We start from the raw sequence: 25,879 nt of genomic DNA, 5'->3' as shown, positions 1-25,879 counted from the left end.
CAAACGGCCCAACCATGACAATCATGTCTTCAATTACGCCTGATGGGTATTTAATGGAGCCATCAGCAAGTTGAAGACATATCCTGGTTGGTTTGATTTCTTCAGTTAAACCAAGCTTTCTGATAGTAGATGCAGGTATTAGGTTGATACTTGCCCCAAGGTCACATAAAGCTTGCTTGTTGCAATTACCTCCTAATGTGCATGGTATCATAAAGCTCCCAGGATCTTTAAGCTTCTCAGGTAAGCTTTTCAGAATGACTGCACTGCATTCTTCAGTGAGGTAGACCTTTTCAGTTTCCCTCCAATCCTTCTTATGACTTAAGATTTCTTTCATGAACTTAGCATAAGAGGGTATTTGCTCAAGTGCTTCTGCAAACGGAATCTTTATTTCAAGAGTCCTGAGATAGTCTGCAAAGCGGGCAAATTGCTTATCCTGTTCCGCTTGACGGAGTTTTTGAGGATAAGGCATTTTGGCTTTGTATTCCTCAACCTTAGTTGCTGCAGGTTTATTACCTACAGAAGTGGGTTGGGAAGCCTTTTTAGAAGGATTGTTATCAGCACTTGTATGTGACTGATCACCCACTGGCGTTTGAATACCAGGGGTGGAAGCTGGGGTGGCGTTAAACGCCACCTCCTTGCTTGTTATTGGCGTTTGAACGCCAGCTTTGTCCCTTTCTGGGCTCGGACTGTCTTCAGGAGGATTTTGGGTATCCACTTGTTCATTTCTTGGTTTCCTGCTTCTTTGAAGTGAGGTATTTAATATTTTCCCACTTCTTAATTGAACTGCTTGACATTCTTCTGTTATTTGTCTTGACAGTTGTTTTTCTGTCTGCTTTAATTGTACTTCCATGTTCCTGTTAGCCATTCTTGTTTCCTGTAATATTTCCTTGAATTCGGCTAGCTGTTGAGTTAGAAAGTCCAATTGCTGATTGAATTCATTAGCCTGATCCACTGGACTGAGTTCTGCAGTTACTGTTTTAGCTTCTTCTTTCATGAAAGATTCATTGCTTAAGTACAGATGTTGATTTCTGGCAACTGTATCAATAAGCTCTTGAGCCTCTTCAATTGTTTTTCTCATATGTATAGATCCACCAGCTGAGTGGTCTAGAGAAATCTGAGCTTTTTCTGTAAGCCCATAGTAGAAGATGTCTAATTGCACCCATTCCGAAAACATTTCAGAGGGGCATTTTCTTAACAACTCTCTGTATCTCTCCCAGGCATCATAAAGAGATTCATTATCTCCTTGTTTGAAGCCTTGGATGCTTAGCCTTAGCTGTGTCATCCTTTTTGGAGGGAAATAGTGATTCAGGAATTTTTCTGACAGCTGTTTCCATGTTTTTATGCTGTTTTTAGGCTGGTTATTTAACCACCTCTTAGCTTGATCTTTTACAGCAAATGGAAACAGTAATAATCTGTAGACATCCTGATCTACTTCCTTATCATGTACTGTATCAGTAATTTGCAGAAATTGTGCCAGAAACTCTGTAGGTTCTTCTTGTGGAAGACCAGAATACTGGCAGTTTTGCTGCACCATGATAATGAGCTGAGGATTCAGCTCAAAGCTACTAACTCCAATGGAGGGTATACAGATACTACTCCCATATGAAGCAGTAGTGGGGTTAGCATATGACCCCAAAGTCCTCTTGGACTGTTCATTCATATTGTCTTGTCCATTCATACTTACTTCCATAATGGAATACAAGAGATAATTTATATGTTGATATTATTTATTTTCTAGTAGTGGAATAAATAAAAATGGAATATATAAAAAAAATATTTTGAAAATATTTTGTGAAAAATTTTTCGAAAAAAATTTGAAATTGAAATTTGAATTTTATATAAAAAAAATTTCGAAAAAGTAGTTTTAAAATTGGTTAGAAAATAAAATTTTTTGAATTTTGAATTTTATGATGAAAGAGAAAAACACACAAAAGACACAAGACTTAAAATTTTTAGATCTAATGCTCCTTATTTTTCGAAAATTTTTGGAGGGAAAACACCAAGGAACACCAAACTTAAAAATTTTAAGATCAAGACACAAGAAAAACTCAAGAACACTTTGAAGATTCACAAGAACACCAAGAACGCAAGAAAGAACACCAAACTTAAAATTTTTAGACAACTTCAATAAAATTTTCGAAAATTATTTTAAAATTAACAAGAAAACACCAAACTTAAAGTTTGGCACAAAATTAAATCAAGAAAAATTATTTTTGAAAAAGATTTTAAAAAGAAGATGCCCAATTGCCAAGAACATAAGCCAACGCTCTAGCCAACTGATTTAAAAATGTAACTATTTTAAAGATGTGTTATTTTTATGGATAAAAGTATAATTTTTAAAAGTTAATGTTTTGAAAAAGCACAAGAAAAACAAGAAAAAGACACAAAACAAGAAAAACTCAAGATCAAACAAGAAAAATAAACAAGAACAACTTAAAGATTAAGGAAAAATAAAGAACACTAACACGAAAATTTAAAGAAAAATATAAAAAATGCAATTGACACCAAACTTAGAACAAGACACTAGACTCACGAAGAATTAACAATTAATAAGGAAAAAGTAATATTTTCGAAAAAAATTTTTTTTTTTTTTTTGAAAAGGGAATAAAAGACTCAAATTTAATGACTCTGTAACATCAATACTATATTCCTAATCTAAGAAATAAAATAAGCCTTCAATTGTTCAAACTCAATAATCCCCGGCAACGGCGCCAAAAACTTGGTGGACGAAATTGTGATTCTTGATTAGTGGCTCCTTGGCATGTGCCAAAAAAGTTAAACTAACTCAACTGACTGATTACTTCCTTTTCACAATTCCGTTCAACTAACCAGCAAGTGTACTGGGTCGTCCAAGTAATACCTTACGTGAGTAAGGGTCGAATCCACAGAGATTATTGGTTTGAAGCAATCAATGTTATTTTATTAATCTTAGTTAGGATGTCAACAAGGATTATTTGGATTAAAAGTGAAATTACTAGATTTCATTATAAAAATAAAAGAGGGAACAATGTTACTTTGAATTGCAGTACTGGGGAATATGTTGGAGTTTTGGAGATGCTTTGTCCTTTGACTTCAACTCTTCCTTGAAATCCTCTTCTCACACGCAGGTTCCTTCCATGGCAAGCTCTATGTAGGGTGTCACCGTTGTCAGTGGCTACTTCCCATCCTCGCAGTGAAAGCTATGCACGCACTCTGTCACAGTACGGCCAATCACCGGTTGGTTCCCGCTCCTACTGGAATAGAATCCCTCTTTTGCGTCTGTCACTAACGCCCAGCAGGTTAAAGTCTGAAGCACGTCACAGTCATTCAATCCCGGAATCCTACTCGGAATACCACAGACAAGGTTTAGACTTTCCGGATTCTCATGAATGCCGCCATCAATCCAGCTTATACCACGAAGATTCTGATTAGGGAAGCTAAGAGACATTCATTCAATCTGATGTAGAACGGAGGTGGTTGTCAAGCACACGTTCATGGATTGAGGAAGGTGATGAGTGTCACGGATCATCACCTTCTCCACAGTTAAGCGCGAATAAACATCTTAGATAAGAACAAGCGTGTTTGAATGGAAAACAAAGGAATTGTATTAAATCATCGAGACGCTGCAGAGCTCCTCACCCCCAACAATGGAGTTTAGAGACTCATGCCGTCACAAAGTATGTAATTCAGATCTGAAAATAGCATGAGGTACAAGATAAGTCTGTAAAAGTTGTTTAAATAGTAAACTAGTAACCTAGGTTTACAGAATATGAGTAAACTAAGATAATTGGTGCAGAAATCCACTTCTGGGGCCCACTTGGTGTGTGCTGGGGCTGAGACTAAAGCTTTCCAAGTGTAAAGGCCTTTCTTGGCGTCAAACTCCAGGTTTTGACGTGTTTTGGGCGTTCAACTCCGGATCATGACGTTTTTCTGGCGTTTAACTCCAGACAGCAGCATGTACTTGGCGTTCAACGCCAAGTTACGTCGTCTATCCTTGCGCAAAGTATGGACTATTATATATTGCTGGAAAGCCCTGGATGTCTACTTTCCAACGCCGTTGAGAGCGCGCCAATTGGACTCCTGTAGCTCCAGAAAATTCATTTCGAGTGCAGGGAGGTCAGGATCCAACAGCATCAGCAGTCCTTTTTCAGCCTAAGTCAGATTTTTGCTCAGCTCCCTCAATTTCAGCCAGAAAATACCTGAAATCACAGAAAAACACACAAACTCATAGTAAAGTCCAGAAATATGACTTTTGCCTAAAAACTAATATTATTTTACTAAAAACTAACTGAAACATGCTAAAATCTACATGAAATTACCCCCAAAAAGCGTACAAAATATCCGCTCATCACGGCCCGAAAAGATAAAGTTACAAAAGATAAATCCCTGAAAGAGACTTGAACAAAGTCCAAAAAAGAGGATAATCAAGTAACTCGACAGGGCCCGACGTGACAAAGTCGGCCCAGAAAGATAAAGTTACAAAAGATAAATCCCTGAAAGAGACTTGAACAAAGTCCAAGAAAGAGGATTATCAAGTAACTCGACAGGGCCCGACGTGACAAAGTCGGCCCGGAAAGATAAAGTTACAAAAGATAAATCCCTGAAAGAGACTTGAACAAAGTCCAAAAAAGAGGATTATCAAGTAACTCGACAGGGCCCGACGTGACAAAGTCGGCCCAGAAAGATAAAGTTACAAAAGATAAATCCCTAAAAGAGACTTGAACAAAGTTCAAGAAAGAGGATTATCAAGTAACTCGACAGGGTCCGACGTGACAAAGTCAGCCCGGAAAGATAAAAGCTACAAAAGATAAATCCCTGAAAGAGACCTGCACAAGGTCCAAGAAAGAGGATTATCAAGTGACTCGACAAAGCCTGACATGACGAAGTCGGTCCAAGATACAAAGCTACAAAGGTAATCCCTGAAAGAGCCCTAAACAAAGTCCAAGAAAGAGGAGTACCGAGTAATTTGACAGGAACCGACACGATAAAGCTACCCTTAGAAGAGACCTTAAGTAAGGAAGGGCTACAAACGAACAAAAACCAAGTTGAAAAATCGGCAATCTCAGTATTACGATAAACAACAGTTTAAGATTGATGAAAGCAGCGTCAGGCCAAAGAATCAAGTTAATCATGACAGATAAAAACCTACGAAGGTGCCAAGACGAGTGCAAAGAAGACAGGATACAAAAACTACTAAGTTATGATAACAGCAAGCTTCAGAGGCCGCCAAAACCAGCCCAGGAAGCTTGAAAGTCACTTTGTTTTTCAAAGCAAAGTTGCTAAACAAGCAACAGAAGTATCAACAGTCAACAAAACACCATTTACAAAACAAAAGAGTTCAAAGCCCACAGGCCGGGCTATACACAAATTCATCAGAAATAATCAAAGAGAGTCCAAAGGTTTCCCAGTAGCAGCATCCCGGGGTGAAGGAGGACGAGTCTGAAGAGGCACTGTATCTACCGTCCCATCATCTTGGTTCAGGATCTGAACATCAGGATCGAACTCAGGTTGAACGACTTCAGCAGCCTGAGAGGAAGAGGGCGGCACAACGGAGACTTTGGTAGAAGGAACAGAAGGAGGCTCAACATCATCATCATCAGGGTCATCGGGAACGATTTTGCCATCCTTCACAACATTATCCAAGCTAAACAAGGCAAGGTCAACCTCCGGGGCAATAACCCGAACTTGTTCCTTCAGGTTCTCATAGGCAGCAGTTACGCTGCCCCCAAGATGACCCTAGAGCTCGGAATAATCAACCCGGACCGACTCTAGCTCATCCCGAAGATGTATCACTTCTCGGTAGGATGCGACATAGCTTTCTTTGTTCTTCAAAGCCACATCCTCAGCCAATCGCACAGAGGCCGCCAGGGCAAGAGAGCTGGCCTTCTCCCCTTCTAGCTCATTTTTCAGTTGAGTCACCTCCGCTTCAAACTCCTCCTTGAGACCCTTCATCCGATCAAATTCTCGCTTAGCTTCCTCTATAAAAGCTTTGGTAGCATGCAGAGGTAGATTTTGGGCAGTGCGATACAAAGCAGCTCCCATATGGGCCATCTTGACACTACTCCGAGTTATAAAATCCAAGTGATAAAGGAGAGATACATCATCCATTGAAAGAACACCATAAGGTGCGATCTGCTGGTCCACAAAACCAATAGGATCAAAATCTGGGGCATCTAGATTGAAGGGTTCAACAGTTCGAGGTCTTTTTGGAAGAGGGGCGGCTGAAGAAGAAATCACAGCAGCGGTAGAAGACTGAGGGGGATCCACTAAACGGACCCGAGGTGTAGGGATCATTCTCCTCGGGCCAGGAGAGCTCGGCACAGATGGCTTCAAAGGAGCTTGGAAAGCTCCTTCCCCATCAGCCCGGGCCGAGATATTTTGAGCCGCAGTAGCTTTCCTCGCCTTCTTGAAGGCCTTCATGGCATCATTATTCTTGGCCATCTCTGCAAAATAAAAAAGGAAAATTCATCACGCCAGGAAGAAAAACAGGAGAAAAACAAAGATAACAAGATATATCAAGGCAGTACCCAAAGCAGTTCGAATAAGGGACGGATCTCCCAAAGACTTTTTAGTATCCAAATGGGGAGGTTCTCCCCAAATATCCTCCAAAACACTCACAAAGGACTGCTCGACCTCGCTCAACATCTCCCAAGTATATCGGGATACCACTACATTCCTCTGCCACTCTAAGGGAAAGCAGGGCTCATTATTTTCATCCAAAAAAAAAAGGTCGGGCTCCTTCAATAGCCCGGACCTTAAAGAAGTAGTTCTTAAAATCCCGGAAAGATTCGTCATACATGGAAAAAACCTAACTCTTTCCATTGGGAAAGAGAGCTCTATTGCATGGATCAAATTATTTTTATTCTTTTTCTTCTCTTCATCTCTCTTTGATTTGCTTGAAATATTTTCATTCTTTTTTCAAGTATTCAATTATCTTGGAAAAGAGATTTAACATCCTCGGTTGCTCCGTCATCATCAACCATTGCTCCATCATGAACAATCTTTCCCAGATCCATTTAGGAGAAGTCGAAATCAGGAACCAAAAACTTCGCCTGGAACGAGGCACGCTCAAAACCCTCAACAAACGAATCTAGTATTTCAGCTTCTTTATTCTTCTCCATATCCTTCAATTTCGCAGTAATTTCGATCACTTGAGTTCTCATACTAGAAAGGTCGGCCTCCTTCTTTTTCAAATCCTCAACCTCTTTCGCATAACTTTCTTTCATCACCTACAATTCTTTATCCTTTTCAGACACCTACCCTCCAAATCAGTTATAGTACTCTTTTTTAATGCCAACTACTCCTTTAACAAACTCGAATTCTCCTTTTGTCCAAAGAGCTTCTTATGATTAATCTCCTGGCTACGACCCAGGCTAGCCAATCACAACCCAACAACCTTACAAAAACAAAAACACAATCAAATAACGTTATAAAACAAAAGAAATAAACACAAAATCATACCTGCATATACTGGTCAAATTTTGATATCTCCAACCTCATTTGCCAATGATACATCTGCCGACGATTGACAAAGCTCATCAGCCACGACCATAAAGGGAAAGTCTTTACCCCAAACTGGTGACCCATCACTATGGTCGGCAGTATCATGAGATTTTTTCTGATAATCCATAAAAGTATGGATTTCCTCAACGGGAACCTCTCCCTCATTTTCATCAGAGTCTTCAGATAGGTCCACAACATGAAATTTTTTTTCTTCAATATGACTTTCTTCCTTTTTGGGAGCCCTCTTATTTGGTTGAGGTTGATTCTTCCTTTTCAAGGTTTTTGCTTTTCATCCAGCTCTCAAAGTAGCAGCAGATACACCAGGATACTTCCCACCTGGCACAAAATCAAATTAAACAATTAGCAATATACTACAATAATGCCTACAAAGCTATATTTCAAAACCTTACCTAAATAATCTACCACAGCTTGCCTATTGTCATCCCATTGAAGTAAATAAAAAACTAAGATTAACTCTTTGCGGTTAACAACCTCCACTAAATAATAAATAATGCATTCATTTCTAGGACTAATTATTTCAAAACTAAGAATCTTCTGAGACTCCGAACACTACCACAAGGGAAACCTTTTTCCTAAATTCTGATTTAAATAAAATAGAAAATCATTTTCAACACTTCTAACTTTTAATACATTTTCTTAAAGTCCTTGAAGAAGGACTTATATAATTTAAAAATAGCAAACTTTGGAAACTATTTAAATTAATCCAACCATCTTTCCAAACATCTTTGGCTTGGAACATAGAGAAGAACGGCTCTAGTGAGGTTTTTTCTTCCAAATACTCCATCAAAACCTCAAAACTTCGCAAAGAAGCCCACCTATTGGGATGGAGTTGAGAGGGACACAGTTCAACTGCTTTAAAACTTGACAATAAAAATCTAAAAATGGAAGCTTTATTCTCAACTCCTCCATCCATTGGGATGGAGCTGAGAGGGACACAGTTCAACTGCTTTAAAACTTGACAATGAAAATCTGAAAATGGAAGCTTCACTTTCAACTCCTCCAAAACACAGCTATGCATGTAAAAGAATTCAAAACCCTCTCCCCTTTGGAACATACGGTCCTCACTAGAATATGGTAACAACTCCAAACGCACTCCAAAACCTACTTTAACTATCTTCTTCACATCTATTTCTTTCACCTCTTCATCATTAGTAAACAGAAAAAATCGCATTTTGACATCTTCACTAACCCAGTCATATGATCAGTCCAATTTATCCTTTTTCTCTTTCTCAAAACCCATTTTCAAAAACAAGAAAAAGAAAGATGAAGAAGAAAGAACACACACAGAGAGCAGAAAACAGATATGTACCTTTTTTACTCATTTCCTTATTAGTAATCTTCTCAAGCGTCTCTTAACCAAAGTGAAGTTATGATTTGCAAAAAGCCATTTGGATTCCAACGTAGTTAATTAAACAAAATTATAATCGGTTGTATTCTATCAAACCGTTCCAATAATCAAATCAACAATACAAATGGATTTGAGACATGAAAACCTCTTTTAATGCCATCATTATCTTTCTCTCTCTTCATTTAAAACTATCACCTTTATCCAAACTATCATTTCAAACTATTTTTAATAAAGTATGTTGAACTGGGGGCTTCAAAAACTAGCCTACTCGCCGAGTTATAGCAAATCAAAAGCTCAACCTGCTTCATTAAAAATATCCTCAGGCCAAGTTTGGGGCCTGTGATATGGCTGTTACGATATGAAGTTATAACTTGGCATCGTGCGTTATAGTTCCGCTTAATAAATCATGATTCATCCAAACAGTACAGCTCAGAACAAAACACCTGGCCAAGTATCATAATGGCCGAATACAATATAACTGCTCTTCAATACAAATAATCATGACCGATGAAACCGTCAAACACCTCTCCCTATATAAAGAAGGTAAGGTATTTTCAAAAGACACACAAAAATTCACAATACTAACTTAAGTATCGGAGTACCTTTGCAGGTACACTCTCCCTTTTTGTTCTCTCTATAACGTGACACACTTTTGGATGAAAAGCTCGGACCTCCGAGCCTATAGCTCGGTGTGGAGGACAACAGTTCGGTATCAACTGTAAGAAACCGAGTTATATCCAGGTTACTCACCCAAGAACAGGACCAATCATTTGTCTTCCCTTTTAAGGAGAAAGAAAAAGAAAAGACCTTTGACTACAACTTCATCTGCCTTCAAGCACTTGAGCATGTTAGCTACTTGGAATTCCTTAAGATGATTCAACGGATATTTATGTTAGTAATCTATAAAATTTAGGGAGAAGATTGATGACCCACGTCTTTAATTCAAAGTTTGCATTGAATGGGATAGCAAATTTGTAGAGGTTGAAAAGCTACATCAAGTAGTTTCTTAAAAGTTTTTCTTTGGTTGGCTGCTATGTCAATATCTTCTGTATTACTAGTAGAAATATCAAATACTCGTAATTCCTTAAAAGACTTTCTATTTTTGGATCAAATTGAGCCAAGTTTAAATTAAATAAAGACCGTGACATTCAACTTGAGAATCATATGATTCATGCAACAAACAAAAATTAAAAAAAATCCTACTCAAGAAAAGAAATCAATGATTATAAAATATATTTAAGAACAAATGTCTTACTTAATTGCAAGAAATAACAAAACAAGTAAATTTATTCATAATATGCACAATAATCAACTACTAGCACTTATTTGGCAATGACATCAAAAAATTGATGTCTAAAAAATCGGCATGGAAAATAAAATAACAAGCTCTTTATTATTGTAGTAAAATTTTCAAATTGAAGTCCCTATCAAATTTGAAATTTAGAAACAATTGTCACGGATTTAAAATTAAATTAGGAATTTATTTTGAGTCATCCTCCAAAAAAATCTCATTATGGTTAGGGATGGAAATAGGCCAGACGGTCTGTTAGGAGCTTGCAGTCTGGTCTGTATTTGGCATGGCTTGACCTGGTCTATTATAAAATAGGCACAAATTTAAGCTTTCATAAAAGCCTTAATATGTTAATAGATCAAACTCAACCTCATTAATTAGTCTTATTGGTCTGTCAGGCCTGCTTGGCCTGTTAAAACATAATTAAATATATAAATTATTTTTTATTACTAACACAATTATAGATATTTTAAATTTATTATATTTTATTATAAATACTTTTGTATATTTTAAATATTTTAAATATTTTGAAAAAATTTTATAAATATTAAATTAGACATATTATATATAAATATTTTTATTAAAAAATAATTTTTTTAAATAATATTTTTATTTTTATAAAAAAATTATTAAGTCTTTTAACAGGTTACAGGTCAGGCCAGACTAAATAATAAACTAGGCTTAGTACTTTAAAAAAAATCTATAACAGACTGCAAGTTAGACCCAAGCTAATTAACTATATGATAGACCATGCCTGTTAAAAGCAAAACCTAGTTTGACATGGTCTGCTTTTTACCCCTAATTATGATCTAAAATAGATTTGGAAATAAATTTTCTCTATTTTTTTAATAATTGAAAGAATAAAATATGATCTCTCATAATTAATTTTATAAGTAAAACAAAAAATATATAAAAAATATTAAAAAGTTAGAAATCATACGTTGTTTTCTCAATTATTAATAAAACTTTAGAGAATCTATTTTCAAATAGACCCACAGTTGTAAGTGAGGAGCACTTGCCCCCATTACAATGTGTTTGTTTCAAAAGAATATAGAGGGAAAGAAAATATAGGAAAAGAAAATGGGTGAAAAATCAAATTTTTCATTATTTGGTTTACCAAAAAAAATAAAGAGGAAAAGAAAAAAGTAAAGTGGAGTCTACCAAAAACCAGCTAAAGAAGAAGAGAAAATAATGATATAATTATGGATTTACTCTCTCTTTAATAAAAAAATCAAAATTTTTTATTTCATTTCCTTTCAAATTTGAAAATCATCTCTTATATTTTTCCTAATTTTATTGTCCCATCAAACTTCATATTTTTCTTATAATTAAAGAAATTAATGGTGTAACTTAGGAATAATTTTTATTAGTCTTTTATAAAATTATTTATTTGTATATATTTAAAAAATAATGATAATTTTTTGTTTACCATATTTAAAAGATAATAGAAGAGAATAATCTAAAAAAAATTGTTGTTATTAACAAAAATAATATGTTAAAATCTTAAAATTTAATTTGAATGATTTTTTCTATTAAAAAAATAACTTGAATATATTAATAAATTATAATTTACATATAATATAAATAAGGGTATTAATGTATATTATGATTTTTTTCTTCTCACTTTTCTTTCAATCCAAAGTCCAAACAAAAGAAAATTTTCTCTCTATTTTCTTTTCATCCATTTTCTCTTAATCCAAATAACATACAAATAACTCTACTTTTCTTTCTATTTTCTTTCCTCTCATTTTCTTTCCTCTTATTATTTTTCTTTCTATTTTCCTTTCTATATCCAAACAAAGCCTTAGAGTTTTACAAAATAATAATAATAATAATAATAATAATAATAATAATAATAATAATAATAATAATAATAATAATGTATATATGTCCTGGTATATGAATGTCTATATATGTCCTCATTATTATATTGTCTTTGGCCACATAATAAATTATAATGATTTTTCGAGGTTCATGTTAAAAAAATTATTTCATTAAACTTAACCTACAGTAATATAATATTTATTTATTAAATTTAATATAGTATCAAAATTATAAATAAATAACTAAATCAATAACTCAATAAAAAATAATAAATAGTGATAATGTATATTTTAAAACTAATTAATTAGTTACTTACCAATTTGAAGCTTTGTTTTTCTAAATATAAGTGAAATTATTAGTGTTTTGTACCCTTCAAAAATTAATTGAGATAAAAAAATAATACCTATATATTAGTTATATTTTTATTTAAAGTTATATAGTATTTTCTTTTATCTTAATTGTTAAATGATTTTACTTATAATAATTATTTTGGCTAAAAAAATTTTTTTTATGCCATAAATATTATAACGAATGGATATTCTAATTGAGTTGGTGGTAATCAATACATAAAAATTGTGATCAGTAGTAGAGTAATTATTAAAAACATAAAATTAAATTTTAATGTATTGATAATATAAATTTTTTTTATATAATCATTTAATCACATTTATTTTTTTATAGTTATTTATGTAATAAATATAAAACAATAATTACTTTTTTTACATGACAATATATAATAAAATGGAGACATAAAATTTTTTTAAACTAACAAGGTACCAAAATTAAATAAAAAATATTTATTGATTTTGAAAATAAAGAAAGAAAAATTACTGTAAATTAAATTTTCTTTATTTTAGATCATTATGCTTTTTAATACATAGCTTTAGTTCTTTTAGTATATATAATATAGATATCGATATCCAACTTAATAAAATTTATTTTAGTATATTTTTGTTTTTACTATTAAAATTTGTTAAGTGTGTCGCCGATTATTGTTGACTATGGAATTGGGATTTTCATGATATGCAACAAAACTTAAAACAATTAATAAAGTGAAACAACAATTAAAGAAATTAAAAATGATAATTAAACTAAAAATAACAAACAATTAGTAGTTAAAAATGATCAAATTCAATTAATAAAAAAAATCTTTGTTGGAGTTCATTTTCAAAGTTTTCTATAAAATAAGTTAAGTCGAACTTTAATTTTAATGAGCTTAGTCTATGATGTAGATAAATAGACCAAATTTAAATCTGTCACATTTCATAGACTTTCTTTTAGGTTTGAACTTATTTTGTTTAAAACTTGACATTCTACAAACTTATTTAAACAGTCTTATAACTGTAAATAACAAATTTAAAAATTTTAAATTGACATTAAATACATTTTAAAATTTATAATTTATAAAATATAATTCATTTATATATTAATCGTTACATATTATAATTATTTACAATTCATAAACTTTTTCTTTGAACATAAAAGCTATAATTTTAACTAATTTTGACCATTGATTTTTTTTTTTGTTTTGATTTGCGTTTAGTATAAGTAAATAATTGAAAGTCTAAACTAAAATATTTTATTATAACAGAAAAAAAATATTTTGACGAGTCAATCCAATAAGTTTCATAAGTTTTTTTAAAACCTATGACTTGACATTTTTAACTAATAGACTTTACAAAAAATCCAAGTTTGGCCTGCTTAATTAATAAAATAAGTCGAATCGAACCGAGCCTAAAACGAGCCAAGTACAATTCTCCGTCGGATAATCCCTCACCCTTTCTTGTGAATAAGGGTGAAAATGGGCCAAATCGAGCCAAGCTTTAGCTTTGATGAGCCTAGCCCATATTGTAAATAGATGACTCAAATTTTGGCCTATTACCTCTTATAAACTGTTTTTTTTTCCAAGTTCGAGCCTAGCTTGTTTAAACCTTGATAAGCCTATGAGCTTATTTAAAAAGTCTGTTTAGTAAATTATAACTCAAAACAATAAACTTTAAAATTTTTAAATTGACATTAGATACATTTTAAAATTTATTTATAAAATATAATTCATTTATATATCAATTGTTAGTCACATATTATAATAATACTTAAAATCTATAAACTTTTTTTTTAAAAAAATGCTACAATCATAATTAATTTTAACAATTGATTTTTTTTAGTTTTTTTTTGTGTTTAATATAAGTGAATAGTTAAAAGTCTAAATTAAAAATAATTTACTTTTACAAAATAGAAAAATAAACCGACTTAACGAATTTTATAAATTTTTTTTAATTTATATCCTGACTTTTCTAATTAATAGACTTTACATAAACCTAAATTTGACATGTTTAATAAAATGAGTCAAACCAAATTTAAAACGAACGGAAGTATAAACTCCTGTCGAATAGCGCGACCCACCTCCATTTCTAGTTGTGACTTGTGAGTAAACTCATATAATGTGACAAATAAGAAAATTGTCCTAATTGGTCAATAACGATAAAATTAATTAACCAAAGAAATTGGCAAGGAAATTATTGAGTCAACTATCAAATTATGGTCACTTATTATAACTATTATCTAAAACAACTTATAACTTCTATTCATGTGTGTCTTAAACTTATATATTATCCGAAATTGCGATTTATGAAAAAAGTGTTAGATGAATGGTAAAGAAATAAAAGGATAAATAAGAAGATGATAATTTAATTGAATAAAAAAAATATATTGAAATTGAAATAAAATAAATAGGATAGATTGATATTGAATACAAAAAGAATCACTCTATTTTTTACTCAATTTCTTGACGCAACAAAAAAGGAACTCCTCAACTTAATTTGTCAACGCCATAGTTTGAAAATTGAATCGAAAGAATTTCTCAACCTTCTATTAAATTTTCCGATACAACAAGAGAAGAACTCCTCAACTTCAATTGTCCACATCATGGTTTCATTGCGAAACCAAAAAGGGATTTTCAAACCTTAAATCATTCTATATTGCCACTATTCTAGTTTATGAGGTATTTATAACCTCTTATTAAGTTAAAATATGAAAACCCTAAACCCACAAACACAAGGCCCAAGCTAGTAATTAAATAAATAAAATCAAAATACATTAAATTAAAACATTCTAAATATGTAAACTAATATCTTCTAAATAACACTTAAACTCTTCATATCACGAACATTTGAAGCACATATCATTCTCCTCCTCTTCAAAAAAGATTCGTCCTCAAAACTTGTAGGTAAAAAAATAATATATAAAAAGAACAATAATTACAAGGAAGATAATTTTTTTTGTATATTTTTCTTTTTTTTCTTTTTTTTTTGAACTGTATGCTTATTTTTTTATTTTTTACTAAACAATAAAATTAACAATAATGAGACGCAAACAGAAAACAAGAACACAAGAACTTAAAGAAAGACACGACAGATACTGAACTTTTTTTGTGATAAAAGAAGAACAGATATAGATTAATAAGAATTAATCCAATACCTGAACTTTGATACTAAATGATAAAGAAATAAAAGGATAAACAAGAAAATAAGGATTCAAACTGAATAAAAAAAAAGATACATTAAAATTGAAATAGAAACAAATAGGATAGATTGAAATTGAGTACAAAGAAAATCACTCTACTTTCTACCCAATTTCTTGATGCAACAAGAAAGAGGCTCCTCAACCTAACTTGCCAACGCCATAGTTAGGGAATTGAATCGAAGGGACTCCTCAACCTTCTACTCAATTCCTCGATGCAACAAGAGAATGACTCCTCAACTTCAATTGTCCATATCATGGTTTCATCGCGAAACCAAAAACGGGTTTTCAAACCTCTAAATCATTCTATACTGCCACTGTCCTAGTTTATAAGGTATTTATAACCTCTTATTAGGTTAAAATATAGAAAACTCTAAACCCACAAACATAAGGCCCAATCTAGTAATTAAATAAAAAAATCATAATACATTAAATTAAAACATTCTAAATATGTAAACTAATATCTTTTAAATAACACTTGAACTCTTCATATCACAAATATTTGAAGCACGTATCATTTCCAGCTCTTCAAAAAAGATTCATCCTCAAAACTTGTAGGTAGAAAAATAGTATATGAAAAGAATAATAATTATAAGGAAGATAATTTTTTTAATTTTTTTTGTATATTTTTTTTCTTTTTTTTTTTGTACTGTATGCTTATTTTTTTATTTTTTTTAAACAATAAAATTAACAATATAAGATGCAAACAGAAAACAAGAACACAAGAACTTAAAGAAAGACACTACAGATACTGGACTCTTTTTTTATGATAAAAGAAGAACGAATATAGGTTAATAAGAATTAATTCAATACTTGAGTTCTGATACCAAATGATATAGAAATAAAAGGATAAACAAAAAGATAAGGATTTAAACTGAATAAAAAAAAGATACATTGAAATTGAAATAGAAACAAATAAAATAGATTGAGAATCACTCTACTTTCTATCCAATTTCTTCACGCAACAAGAAAGAACTCCTCAACCTAACTTGTCAACGCCATAGTTTGGGAATTGAATCGAAGAGACTCCTCAACCTTTTACTCAATTCCCCGATGCAACAAGAGAAAGATTCATCAACTTCAATTGTCTATATCATGGTTTCATTGCGAGACCAAAAAGAGGTTTTCAAACCTCTAAATCATTTTATACTACCACTACCCTAGTTTATGAGGTATTTATAACCTCTTATTAGGTTAAAATATAGAAAATCCTAAATCCACAAACATAAGGCCCAATCTAGTAATTAAATAAATAAAATCAAAATACATTAAATTAAAACATTCTAAATATATAAAATAATATCTTTTAAATAACACTTGAACTTTTCATATTACGAACATTTGAAGCACATATCAATGAGTTTTGTTAAAATATATTCTAATAAAAAGTTATTCAACAATATAGCATTTACATGAATTTACACCGGTATTATTTGATTATATATAAAGTAATATTCCTAGTTAAATACTCCTTTTTAATGTCATTAATTATTAATTTTTTATATTTTATTTTGTGCACATTTAAAATTGGACACTGAATTAATTGTTTCTGGACAGAGTAATATAATTACAATATTTCCATAATTAAAAGAGAAATTTATTGTATACATTTTTTTCACCCTATTAATTTTATATATAGAAGCACATATTTACAGGTTAATTCTTCCATAGATCTATGACAATCCATATTTTGTTGTAGCCTTTTTATGTGAAGATGCAGCATCTTTTTATGGTTATGCAAACTAATGCGGACCTCAAATTGACATATTAAAATCATGAGAAATGCTATTTGTTCACCAAAATTAATCACTAGTGTATTTGCGTATAAATAAATGTTTGGTTTAATTTATTTTTATAGTATATTTGTATTTCAGCATGTATTTTATACTAGTGATTGATTTTGATAGCTGATTTTAGTGTACACGTAGCATAATCCTTCAAATATAAGTGACCAGATTTTTACTGCAATTGAAAACATGTTGCTACATTTGTATCAAAACAACTAAACAGAAAACATAACAAATTAATTTAAATGCCAAAGCAAGATCTTTTGTACTAGTTTTCACTAATTGAATAATATTTTACAAACATATTTTCCTAGTACACAAATCTCTTTCATTTTCATTCTCTAACAAAAAGAATGATACAAGAGTTTCTTCCAATACAAAGTTGGATGTAGCTATCTCATTTCTTATTTACATTTTACGGCATAGGTTTCCTTTGTTAGCATGTACTGCCTTATTTTCCATTGTGTATCCATTTTGCCTCATTTCTTTCTTCTACCAGGAATACCTGAACGATATCTTTCACCAACTTTTCTAGCTTTTCTTTTCATCATGAAATCCTTGTTAAACTGAGATCTCAGCTGCTATATTTGATAGAAATTTAGAAAATAATAAGTGTTTATTCATATTGTCAGTCCTATTTTCTATGGATATACTTGGTACGTAACAAAAAAAAGAACACAAAAAATGAACAAATGAAAAAAATAATTAAAAATCAGCCAATACAAATATCTTTTTTATTACTTGGAAATTTCAATTACCTTGATTGACATCAGGTTTCTTAATCACTTCCTTGATTGCAGTCACAGTAGTAAATAGAAACAATCCATTTTGGCATTTGTATGGAGCTTGAACCTCCTCAAGAACATGCTTCAGTTGCATTCAATATGATGTGCCTTATTCGAGCTTTCATTTCCTCCTTGGTATGAGAAAGAGCAACATTAAAAATCATGGGGAATAATCAAAACAAAAGAATAATCAGTCTATAAAAAGCTAACATCCCAAAAATAATACTGTAATGTAAATTTGGGCTAAATTTCAAGTAGATCATCAAATTCAAGGTAGAAGGTGTCAGCAGGACAAGTATGAAAATTGAAAAACTCAAGTACTTATTAGTTCAGTGACCTTCTCCACCAAAGATGCCAAACAATGTGGATTTGATAACTTTTATGTCTTTGCACACAGCAAAAGAAAAACCTTGGCCACATTCACAGAAGCTATATCTTTGAATACATTGAAAACACGACAATGAGAAAACTAGCATGTATATAAGGCATGTAGGACCCTAACAGCAATGAAGAGTAAGAACATACTGAAAATCTGTAATAATCCACTTTGATGCTCCATTGTCAAGAATGAGAGTTCAACTATGATGATCAAGTCCAGGGCTGAACTTGGAGCTTCAAGTTAATCTGGTTTAATATAATGATGGTCAGATGAAATCCAGGAGTACTGTAATGACAACAAAACTCATGCAATAAGTATAATGTCACCTTCACTAACGATAACAAATAATATTACATTTCAACTACAAAGTCTGAATTATCATAATTCAGACACATACTCAGGCATTAAAAATTACAAATTAGAGAAGATGCATGAGGTGACCAGCGAGATCTCTATATGAACAATCCCACTACATACATGATACATGTAGCCGATCCACCTAATGGGATAAGGCTTTTAGGCATGCAAAACTAATAGACAAATTAATTGCTAATAATAATCCTGTTGACATGCAAAAGAAAATCTTGGTACAGAAACTGAATATATTTGTACAAGCGCACTAACCTTCAAAGAAAGGAAAAGAATTATCTGTTAAAGATGTTGGAACATCAAATCCATCTCCTATCAACCTCAATATTACATACATGGGAAACATTGTACCAAATTTTTGGGTTATTCATATAGAGAGATCCTTTCTTCCTCATTGACGAAGAAAGTGCTTCCCCCAGATATCATCTTCTTTTATTCCTGTAGATTCCATCACATTTTACATTTCCTTACTTCAATGGTTCAAGATTTATCTAGAAGAAGAAAAGTTCTTCCTTCCTGAGGATTCAACAAATTTTCCTTCATTTGGCTGTGTTCACCTAGCAGAGGATTTTTTTTTTTTTTTTTTTTTTTTTTTTATGAAGAGCCAGATACAAAAGTAGGCGATTTCCTATTCTAGGGGAAAGCAAAATTTTCATGCTTTACAAAGTGGGATAATAACTCACACTGCTGAAAAATACCCGAAAAATAAATAAATACAATGCTGAGAGATTAGAAAATTAATTTACATCCAATTCAAGAAGCCTTTTACAGCAAGAATTAGTTTATTATTGAATATTTGCATTATCATATCTACGAAGGCCTGCATTTTCTTGCAATCTTAGACTTTGCATTTAAAATAGAGACAAGTATAATTACAAGGAACAAGTAGGATGTATTTTAAAAAAAAATTCAAATAAACATCAACACAAAAAATTACACTTTTCTTATGTTGCTTTTGATTATTTGCTTCTTTTGCAGAAGCAGAAAATCATTTAATTGACATATTACTGAAGCTAGACTGCTAGAGAGACTCATTGACTTATCAAGGTGTTCCATATGCTGTTATACACCTGAATAAAGCAAGGTATGATTATATAATTAATACCAATATACAGAGGCAGAATTGCAAGCTTGCAACACCTGGACAATGTTTAGTCTTAATTCAGTTCACCTCAATACTCACATTGGCCCAGAGTACATAATGTGATATGCTAACGAAAAGGGAAAAATGGTACCCCAACAGGGAAAAAATAAAAACTATAAATGGTAGTTCTATCACTAAGCATCTATTGAGATAGTAGAGCTTAGTTGAATAGCTAAGAAAAAGAGGGAAGAAACTATTCAAAATACAGTTATAGTATTAAATGTAACTTGCAAGGGAAGCAAAAAGAATAGCTATAGTTGGATATGACGAGAAAAATTTTCTGTGTGGACATACATTGAAAATTTCTTGCCAAACATTAGAAGTGCAACAATTGGAAAATAAAACGCAAATATCTCTCTGAAAATCTTTGGCAACAGAACAAGTAGCTCTTTTCAATTTTCATATTGAATTCGTGGATCGTTCATCTGGTACAGCTTACGCCTCAAAGGACTGTCTTTGATGTGGAGTTCTGTTATAGAGGAAGGCAGCTTTTCTTGTGTGATATTCTCCAGCTTCAAACAGTATTCAATAGTTAATTCTTTGAGGGAGGTGAGGTGTTGAAGTCCCCCACAGTCTAGCGTCTCCAGAGTCAGAAACTCCCCCAGATATAGAGACCGAAGCGAAGCAGGAAGGCAACCCTCTCTTGGGAAGGACTTAACATCATCCCATGAATAAAGGATAAGACAAGCAAGGCCCTGACATTGCAAACCGTTTGATGTTATGTACCTTGCTAGCTTCTGGCAGTTTTTAATCCAAAGAGTTGTCAAGCTTGGCGGAAGGCCTCCCTCCGGAAAAGAATCAATTTCAGGGCAATTGCTTATAGTCAGAGACTCTAGGTGAGGCGCAGCCAAGACTAGAGTTGACAAGGATACAAAACTGGGACAGTATTTGATTTCTAAATAACGGAGACATGGAAGAGTATCTTCAACATCCATTGGCACCACAACACATTCAATGTTTTTACATGCATCGATTGTGAGTGTCCTCAGATTTGGAATGGCCGCCAGTGGTAACGACGTGATTGAACCACATTTGTATAAATTTATCTCCGTTAGTGACTTGTGTTGTAGTTGCTCTAAGAATGTTAATTTTGGACAATCCCAGATTTTCAGTTCTTGTAATGAAGTGAACAAATAATCCCCTGAGAGTGATATGTCTGAAGAACACTTCCTGATGACTAGGCATTGCAGATGAGTTGATTGGTTGTCGGCAAGCCACTCCAATATGGAGTTCACTAGCTGGGTTCCTTCAATTACTACCCAATGCAGCGGCTCCTCCATTCTGATATGATACACACTCTTTACATCTAATTGATGAAGCCTGGGGACTCTGGGCAGTGAACATGCAAGCTGTTCACATTCAACAATGGAAAGTGGTTCCAGAGCTAGAAGGTGATTAGGCAGATCTCCGGTTAACACAGAACACTCCCTTATTGAAAGTTTTTTAAGCTGAGGAAAAGCATCAAACTCATCAGAAAAAAGCCACTCCCGCCAACTAGACAAACTCTCAAATGTCAAACTTTCAAGAGATTTGAAGGGTGTCTCTTGATGAAATGATTTGTTATTCTTGTAAAACTCACAACCAATTCTTTCCAATCCATCTAATTCAGAAATCTCCAGATGCTTCAGAGAGGGTAGTTGTCCCAATGAAGGAAGCTGACGACAATTTTTACAACGACTCAGACTCAGTTTAGTCATATTTCCATAAGAAAAACAGCCAAGGCTTAACCAATCTGGAAATGTTTCACCTCTATAACCCTCGATTGATAGCTCATTCAAGTCTCCATGAGGTTGTAATTTGTCGAGTATATCTCTTGAAGTTTGAAAATCAACAATATCACTCCCTGGAAGCCATTTAAATGTTAAAATGTTGATGTGCTTCTTATTACCCATCTTTGCCTCCAATGCTTCAGAACTGTTGTTGATATTCTCTAACTTAGCAATGCAAAGCGACCCTTGAAGGCTGTCTAGTGTTCCCAACTCTCTGATCCCATTCTCTTCATGCTTGCCAACAATATAATGATTTAGGAAGTTCAGATTTTTTAATTTGCTGAATCCTTTCGGCATCTCTTTCAAACAAGAAGCTCCTTCAATGTCAAGGTGGCGCAAGTTAACAAGATCATGCATGCTGCTAGGAAGCATCTTTAGCTTAATACAATTCCTCAACTTCAACGTTTGTAGATTGTATAATTTACACAATGATTCCGGCAAAGTTACAACAAGTGTAAAAGAGAGATCCAAATAATGCAGATGGATCAATTCACCTATTGAATCAGACAATGATTTAAGAGTAAAACATTTAAATGACAACACTCTTAAAAACCTCAAATGTAGCAGAAAATGCCCAGAATCGCATTCTATCCTTGTTAATGGATAATCCACAAACAAGCAAATAGATAGAAATGATCTCATATGTGTTGCTCCATTGCCAACTTCTGGAAGTTTTGAGATTGGATGCCAAGGTTTTGCAATATATGACAAGTGACGAGTTCTGATGCTGATCTCGGGTGCATTGCCATGGTTTTTGGCACAGAAATAGAATTCTCCAGCAAAAGCTGTTGCTAGATCATGTATGAGATCGTGCATTACAAATAAGCTACCATTAGTATTAGAAGGTTGGAAAAATGATCTTGCAACTAATTCATTAAAATATGCACAACCAATTTTTTCTAATGTGCTTTTTCCTATTGGTTGTAAAAGGTCTTCAGCCATCCATAGCAAAATTAATTCGTCTTTGTCAAAAAGATAATCTTCTGGAAACAATGAACAATACAAAAAACACCGCTTTAAATGTGACGGGAGATAGTGATAACTAACTCTTAATGCAGGAACAATTTTGCTGTCATCTTCTGAAAGTTCCCAAATTTCACTTTCCAATACATTCTTCCAATCCTCTTCATGATACTTACTGCGTAATAAACCCCCAAGTGTCTTCACAGTCAAAGGTAACCCCTTACACTTCTTGACAATTTTCCTACCAATTTTTTCTAGAGTTGCATATTGTCTAGAATTAGTAGAAAGTGACGAATGTTTCAAGAACATTGACCAACAATCTTCGTCGGACAATATATCTAGTTTGTAATGTAGATTAGTAGGTGAAACCATAGAATCAACATTTTCATTGCGAGTCGTTAAAAGAATTTTACTTCCTTTATTCCCAAACAGAAAAGGCTTTAGGAAATTGTCCCACAAAGTTTGTTGATTGTCCCAAATATCATCTAAAACAACAAAGAATGTCTTTCCGATCAACCTATCCTTCAATTCAGTTTGAAGCGAGTTGAAGCTAACCATGTTACAAGAACAAGAAGTTATTTCCTCTATTGTAGCCTTTGTGGCTTTAACAGAATCAAATTTGGTAGCAACACACACCCATACTCTAATATCAAATTTCTCCTCCACTTTGGCATCATTGTAAGCCAATTGAGCCAAAGTAGTTTTTCCAATTCCACCTATGCCTTCTACAGAAATCACAGACAATTTACTATCACAAGCACCGTCTAACAACAAGTCAATTATGGCCTCCTTGTCTTTGTCCCTGCCATATATATCAGAACTTTCAATTAGAGAAGATTGAATTCTCCACGACATGTCCTCTAGCTCTTTGGTAACCTCCTCTTTTAGACCAAGATCATCTTTCTCTTCAACAACAGACTCTAGTGTATCAACAATGTCTTGCATGCTATTTGATACCCGAATATCATCAGCACCCTCTTCCAAAATTGAATCAACATATCGAGACCAGGAAGAAGAGTTACCTGGATTGCTTTGAGAGGAAGCTTTAGTGGAGAGCTCATCTAGCAAGTCATCAGCCATATATAGAGCATCTTGGAGGTCAACAAGCCACTTCTTGACTTCTTGATCTTTGATCTGCTTCTGCTCAGCATCCTCAAGCACAGGTCGAGCGGCACGTAGACTTGCCCTCAGCCTCCGAAGCAACTTCTGCTCAGCTGGGGTTGACTTGCTAGAAGACAGCTTGTTCAAAACAGCATCAACAAAGGAAGAGAGAAAAGCTCTACCTTCAAGTTTTGCAGCCATGATAGACTTCAAGTTCAGGGAATGAGATCGCAATAAAGAAATCTCTGATTGCAATGTAGTCAAATTTTTTATTTTCTTCAATTACAGGGGAAGTGTTCATTCGAGGTTGGTGATAACATTGATTATTTTATAATTTTGTCCTCACAAAACGGAAGATGCTCCGTTGACATGGCTTCCTGATATTGATGTTCTCATCTCAAGTCTCTATCTACCTAACGATGATACAAAAAAAGAACACTTAGTTGAAAACAACTTTTTCTTTTTCTGGATTGGCCTTGGGCCAGCTAATCTGACCCGGCCCGAACAACCAGAACGCACCCATGAAATCCGACCCGTTTCAGCTGCCCAGACTCAGCTACCCTCTCTCTCGCCAGCGTCCTCAACCAATTCCTCCGTTTGCGTATTCCGATGCCCCATGGTTGCCGCCGTCGAGTTCGCTTCTTGGTGAACCTGTTCTTCTTGAAGCCCTCCCAAAATTGGCTGTTCACATCTTCGAATCCATGCTGGTAGGTTGACTCTGAAACCGAATTGATTTGTTGTTGCGTCCTCCTTGCTTGCTTCTGATTGTTCAGGAGGATTGACAAACCACTGTCTTTGAAGACCATTCCCCGGCGCTGGGGAATATATCTAATGATTGCATCTGCTTCTGCCAGTGTTGTTTTTGCCTTAATAGCTTGTCCCAAAGGTAAACAATCTGTCTCAATAATGCAATTCCTTATCTGAAGGTTTTTCATTAGAATGAGTGCTTCCCTGTAAGCTTGTGATTCTACTACTAATGTCGATGCTGCCATGCTCGTTTCTTTCTGGAAAGTCGCATCTCTGTTCACTTTCAACCAATCCCTTGGTGGAAGCCTCCAAGTGATTCTCCTCTTCTCTCCACTCCTCCTTCATCTGGTCTCAGTAGCTTTATTTTCCATAGATTACAGAATTCCTTTGCTAGAATCTCAGATTTCATAACTGCTTTTGCTGGATTGATTTGTGATTGCTGAAATATATGCTGATTCTCTCCTTCCAAATTATCCAACAAACACACCCCACTTTGCACAGCAGTTTTGTTTTATCCTCTCCTGCCTCTCTCTTGATCTTTTCAATTTTGTCCCTCAACCAATTCCAAAAAGAACTTACATTGTAAATTCCTGGCATTTTTTGTAAACTTGATCCAAACCATATTGCTCTAGTCCAAGGACATAATAACATTGCATGCTCTATAGTTTCCTTTATAGTTTAACTCTGTCTTATTTTACTTGTAGGAAAATGCTATTATGCCAGCGGCCAGCACCCCCATTTCTTTTTTTCCAATGATACCCATTGTTCACTTTAACTGTCTTCATGTAACAGAAGATGAAGTTGCATTTTTGCACCGAAAGAAAGGTAAAAATAACATGAGTTGCAATCTTCATGAATAGCAAGTCACGGTAGAAAAATTTATGGCTTCATGTTTAAGATTTGCAAGTGTATCTGCTTGCAACAACATTCGAAATTAAAAAGTTAAAGCAAAAGTTGGTTTAATAGATTCATTAACTCTGAAGCTATTTGTTCCGGTCAGGAATCGTGCTCTTTGAGGTATAGCTTGATGATACCGAGTTGTTGATCAGCAAATATTTTATACGCTTTTTGATGTTATTTTTTTAGTATTTTTAGTATATTTTATTAAGTTTTATTATGTTTTAATAGATTTTATTGCAAAATTTACTTTTTGAATGTTACTTTGAACTTTTGTGTGTTTTTTTTATAATTTTAGATAAATTTTGGGTGAATTTGGTAAGTTTTGGCAAAATCTGATTTAGAGACAAAGAACGGAGTGTAGATGTTGTCAAATCCTGACCTCCATGCATTCAAACAAGCATTTCTGGAGCTACAAAAGTCCAATTAACGCGCTCTCAACGGCGTTGGAAA

General features: G+C 33.4%; 2 protein-coding genes across 2 annotated transcripts; both read right to left on the bottom strand.

Moving 5' to 3' along the window:
• Window positions 1-5,361: 5,361 nt before the first annotated feature.
• LOC130963078 (uncharacterized) lies at window positions 5,362-6,420 on the bottom strand. Its single transcript, XM_057889228.1, has 2 exons — window positions 5,747-6,420; window positions 5,362-5,698 (listed from the first exon to the last, which is right to left on the bottom strand). Exons 1-2 carry the CDS (start codon window positions 6,418-6,420, stop codon window positions 5,362-5,364), a joined length of 1,011 nt encoding a protein of 336 aa, XP_057745211.1.
• Window positions 6,421-20,341: 13,921 nt separating this feature from the next.
• LOC130963077 (putative disease resistance protein At3g14460) lies at window positions 20,342-23,983 on the bottom strand. Its single transcript, XM_057889227.1, has one exon. The coding sequence runs from the start codon at window positions 23,981-23,983 to the stop codon at window positions 20,342-20,344; it is 3,642 nt and encodes a 1,213-aa protein (XP_057745210.1).
• Window positions 23,984-25,879: the final 1,896 nt, after the last annotated feature.

The sequence above is a fragment of the Arachis stenosperma genome, chromosome 2, assembly GCF_014773155.1.
Source record: "Arachis stenosperma cultivar V10309 chromosome 2, arast.V10309.gnm1.PFL2, whole genome shotgun sequence".
NCBI lineage: Eukaryota > Viridiplantae > Streptophyta > Magnoliopsida > Fabales > Fabaceae > Arachis > Arachis stenosperma.
This window is presented reverse-complemented; position numbering and strand designations above follow the sequence as displayed.

Bases quoted from the DNA above. Each gene is read 5' to 3' on its own strand.
- LOC130963077 (XM_057889227.1), bottom strand. From the start codon at position 23,983: ATGGCTGCAAAACTTGAAGGTAGAGCTTTTCTCTCTTCCTTTGTTGAT.
- LOC130963078 (XM_057889228.1), bottom strand. From the start codon at position 6,420: ATGGCCAAGAATAATGATGCCATGAAGGCCTTCAAGAAGGCGAGGAAA. The intron at 5,699-5,746 runs GTCGGTCCGGGT...TCTTGGGGGCAG, and splicing joins CATCTTCGGGATGAGCTAGA to CGTAACTGCTGCCTATGAGA.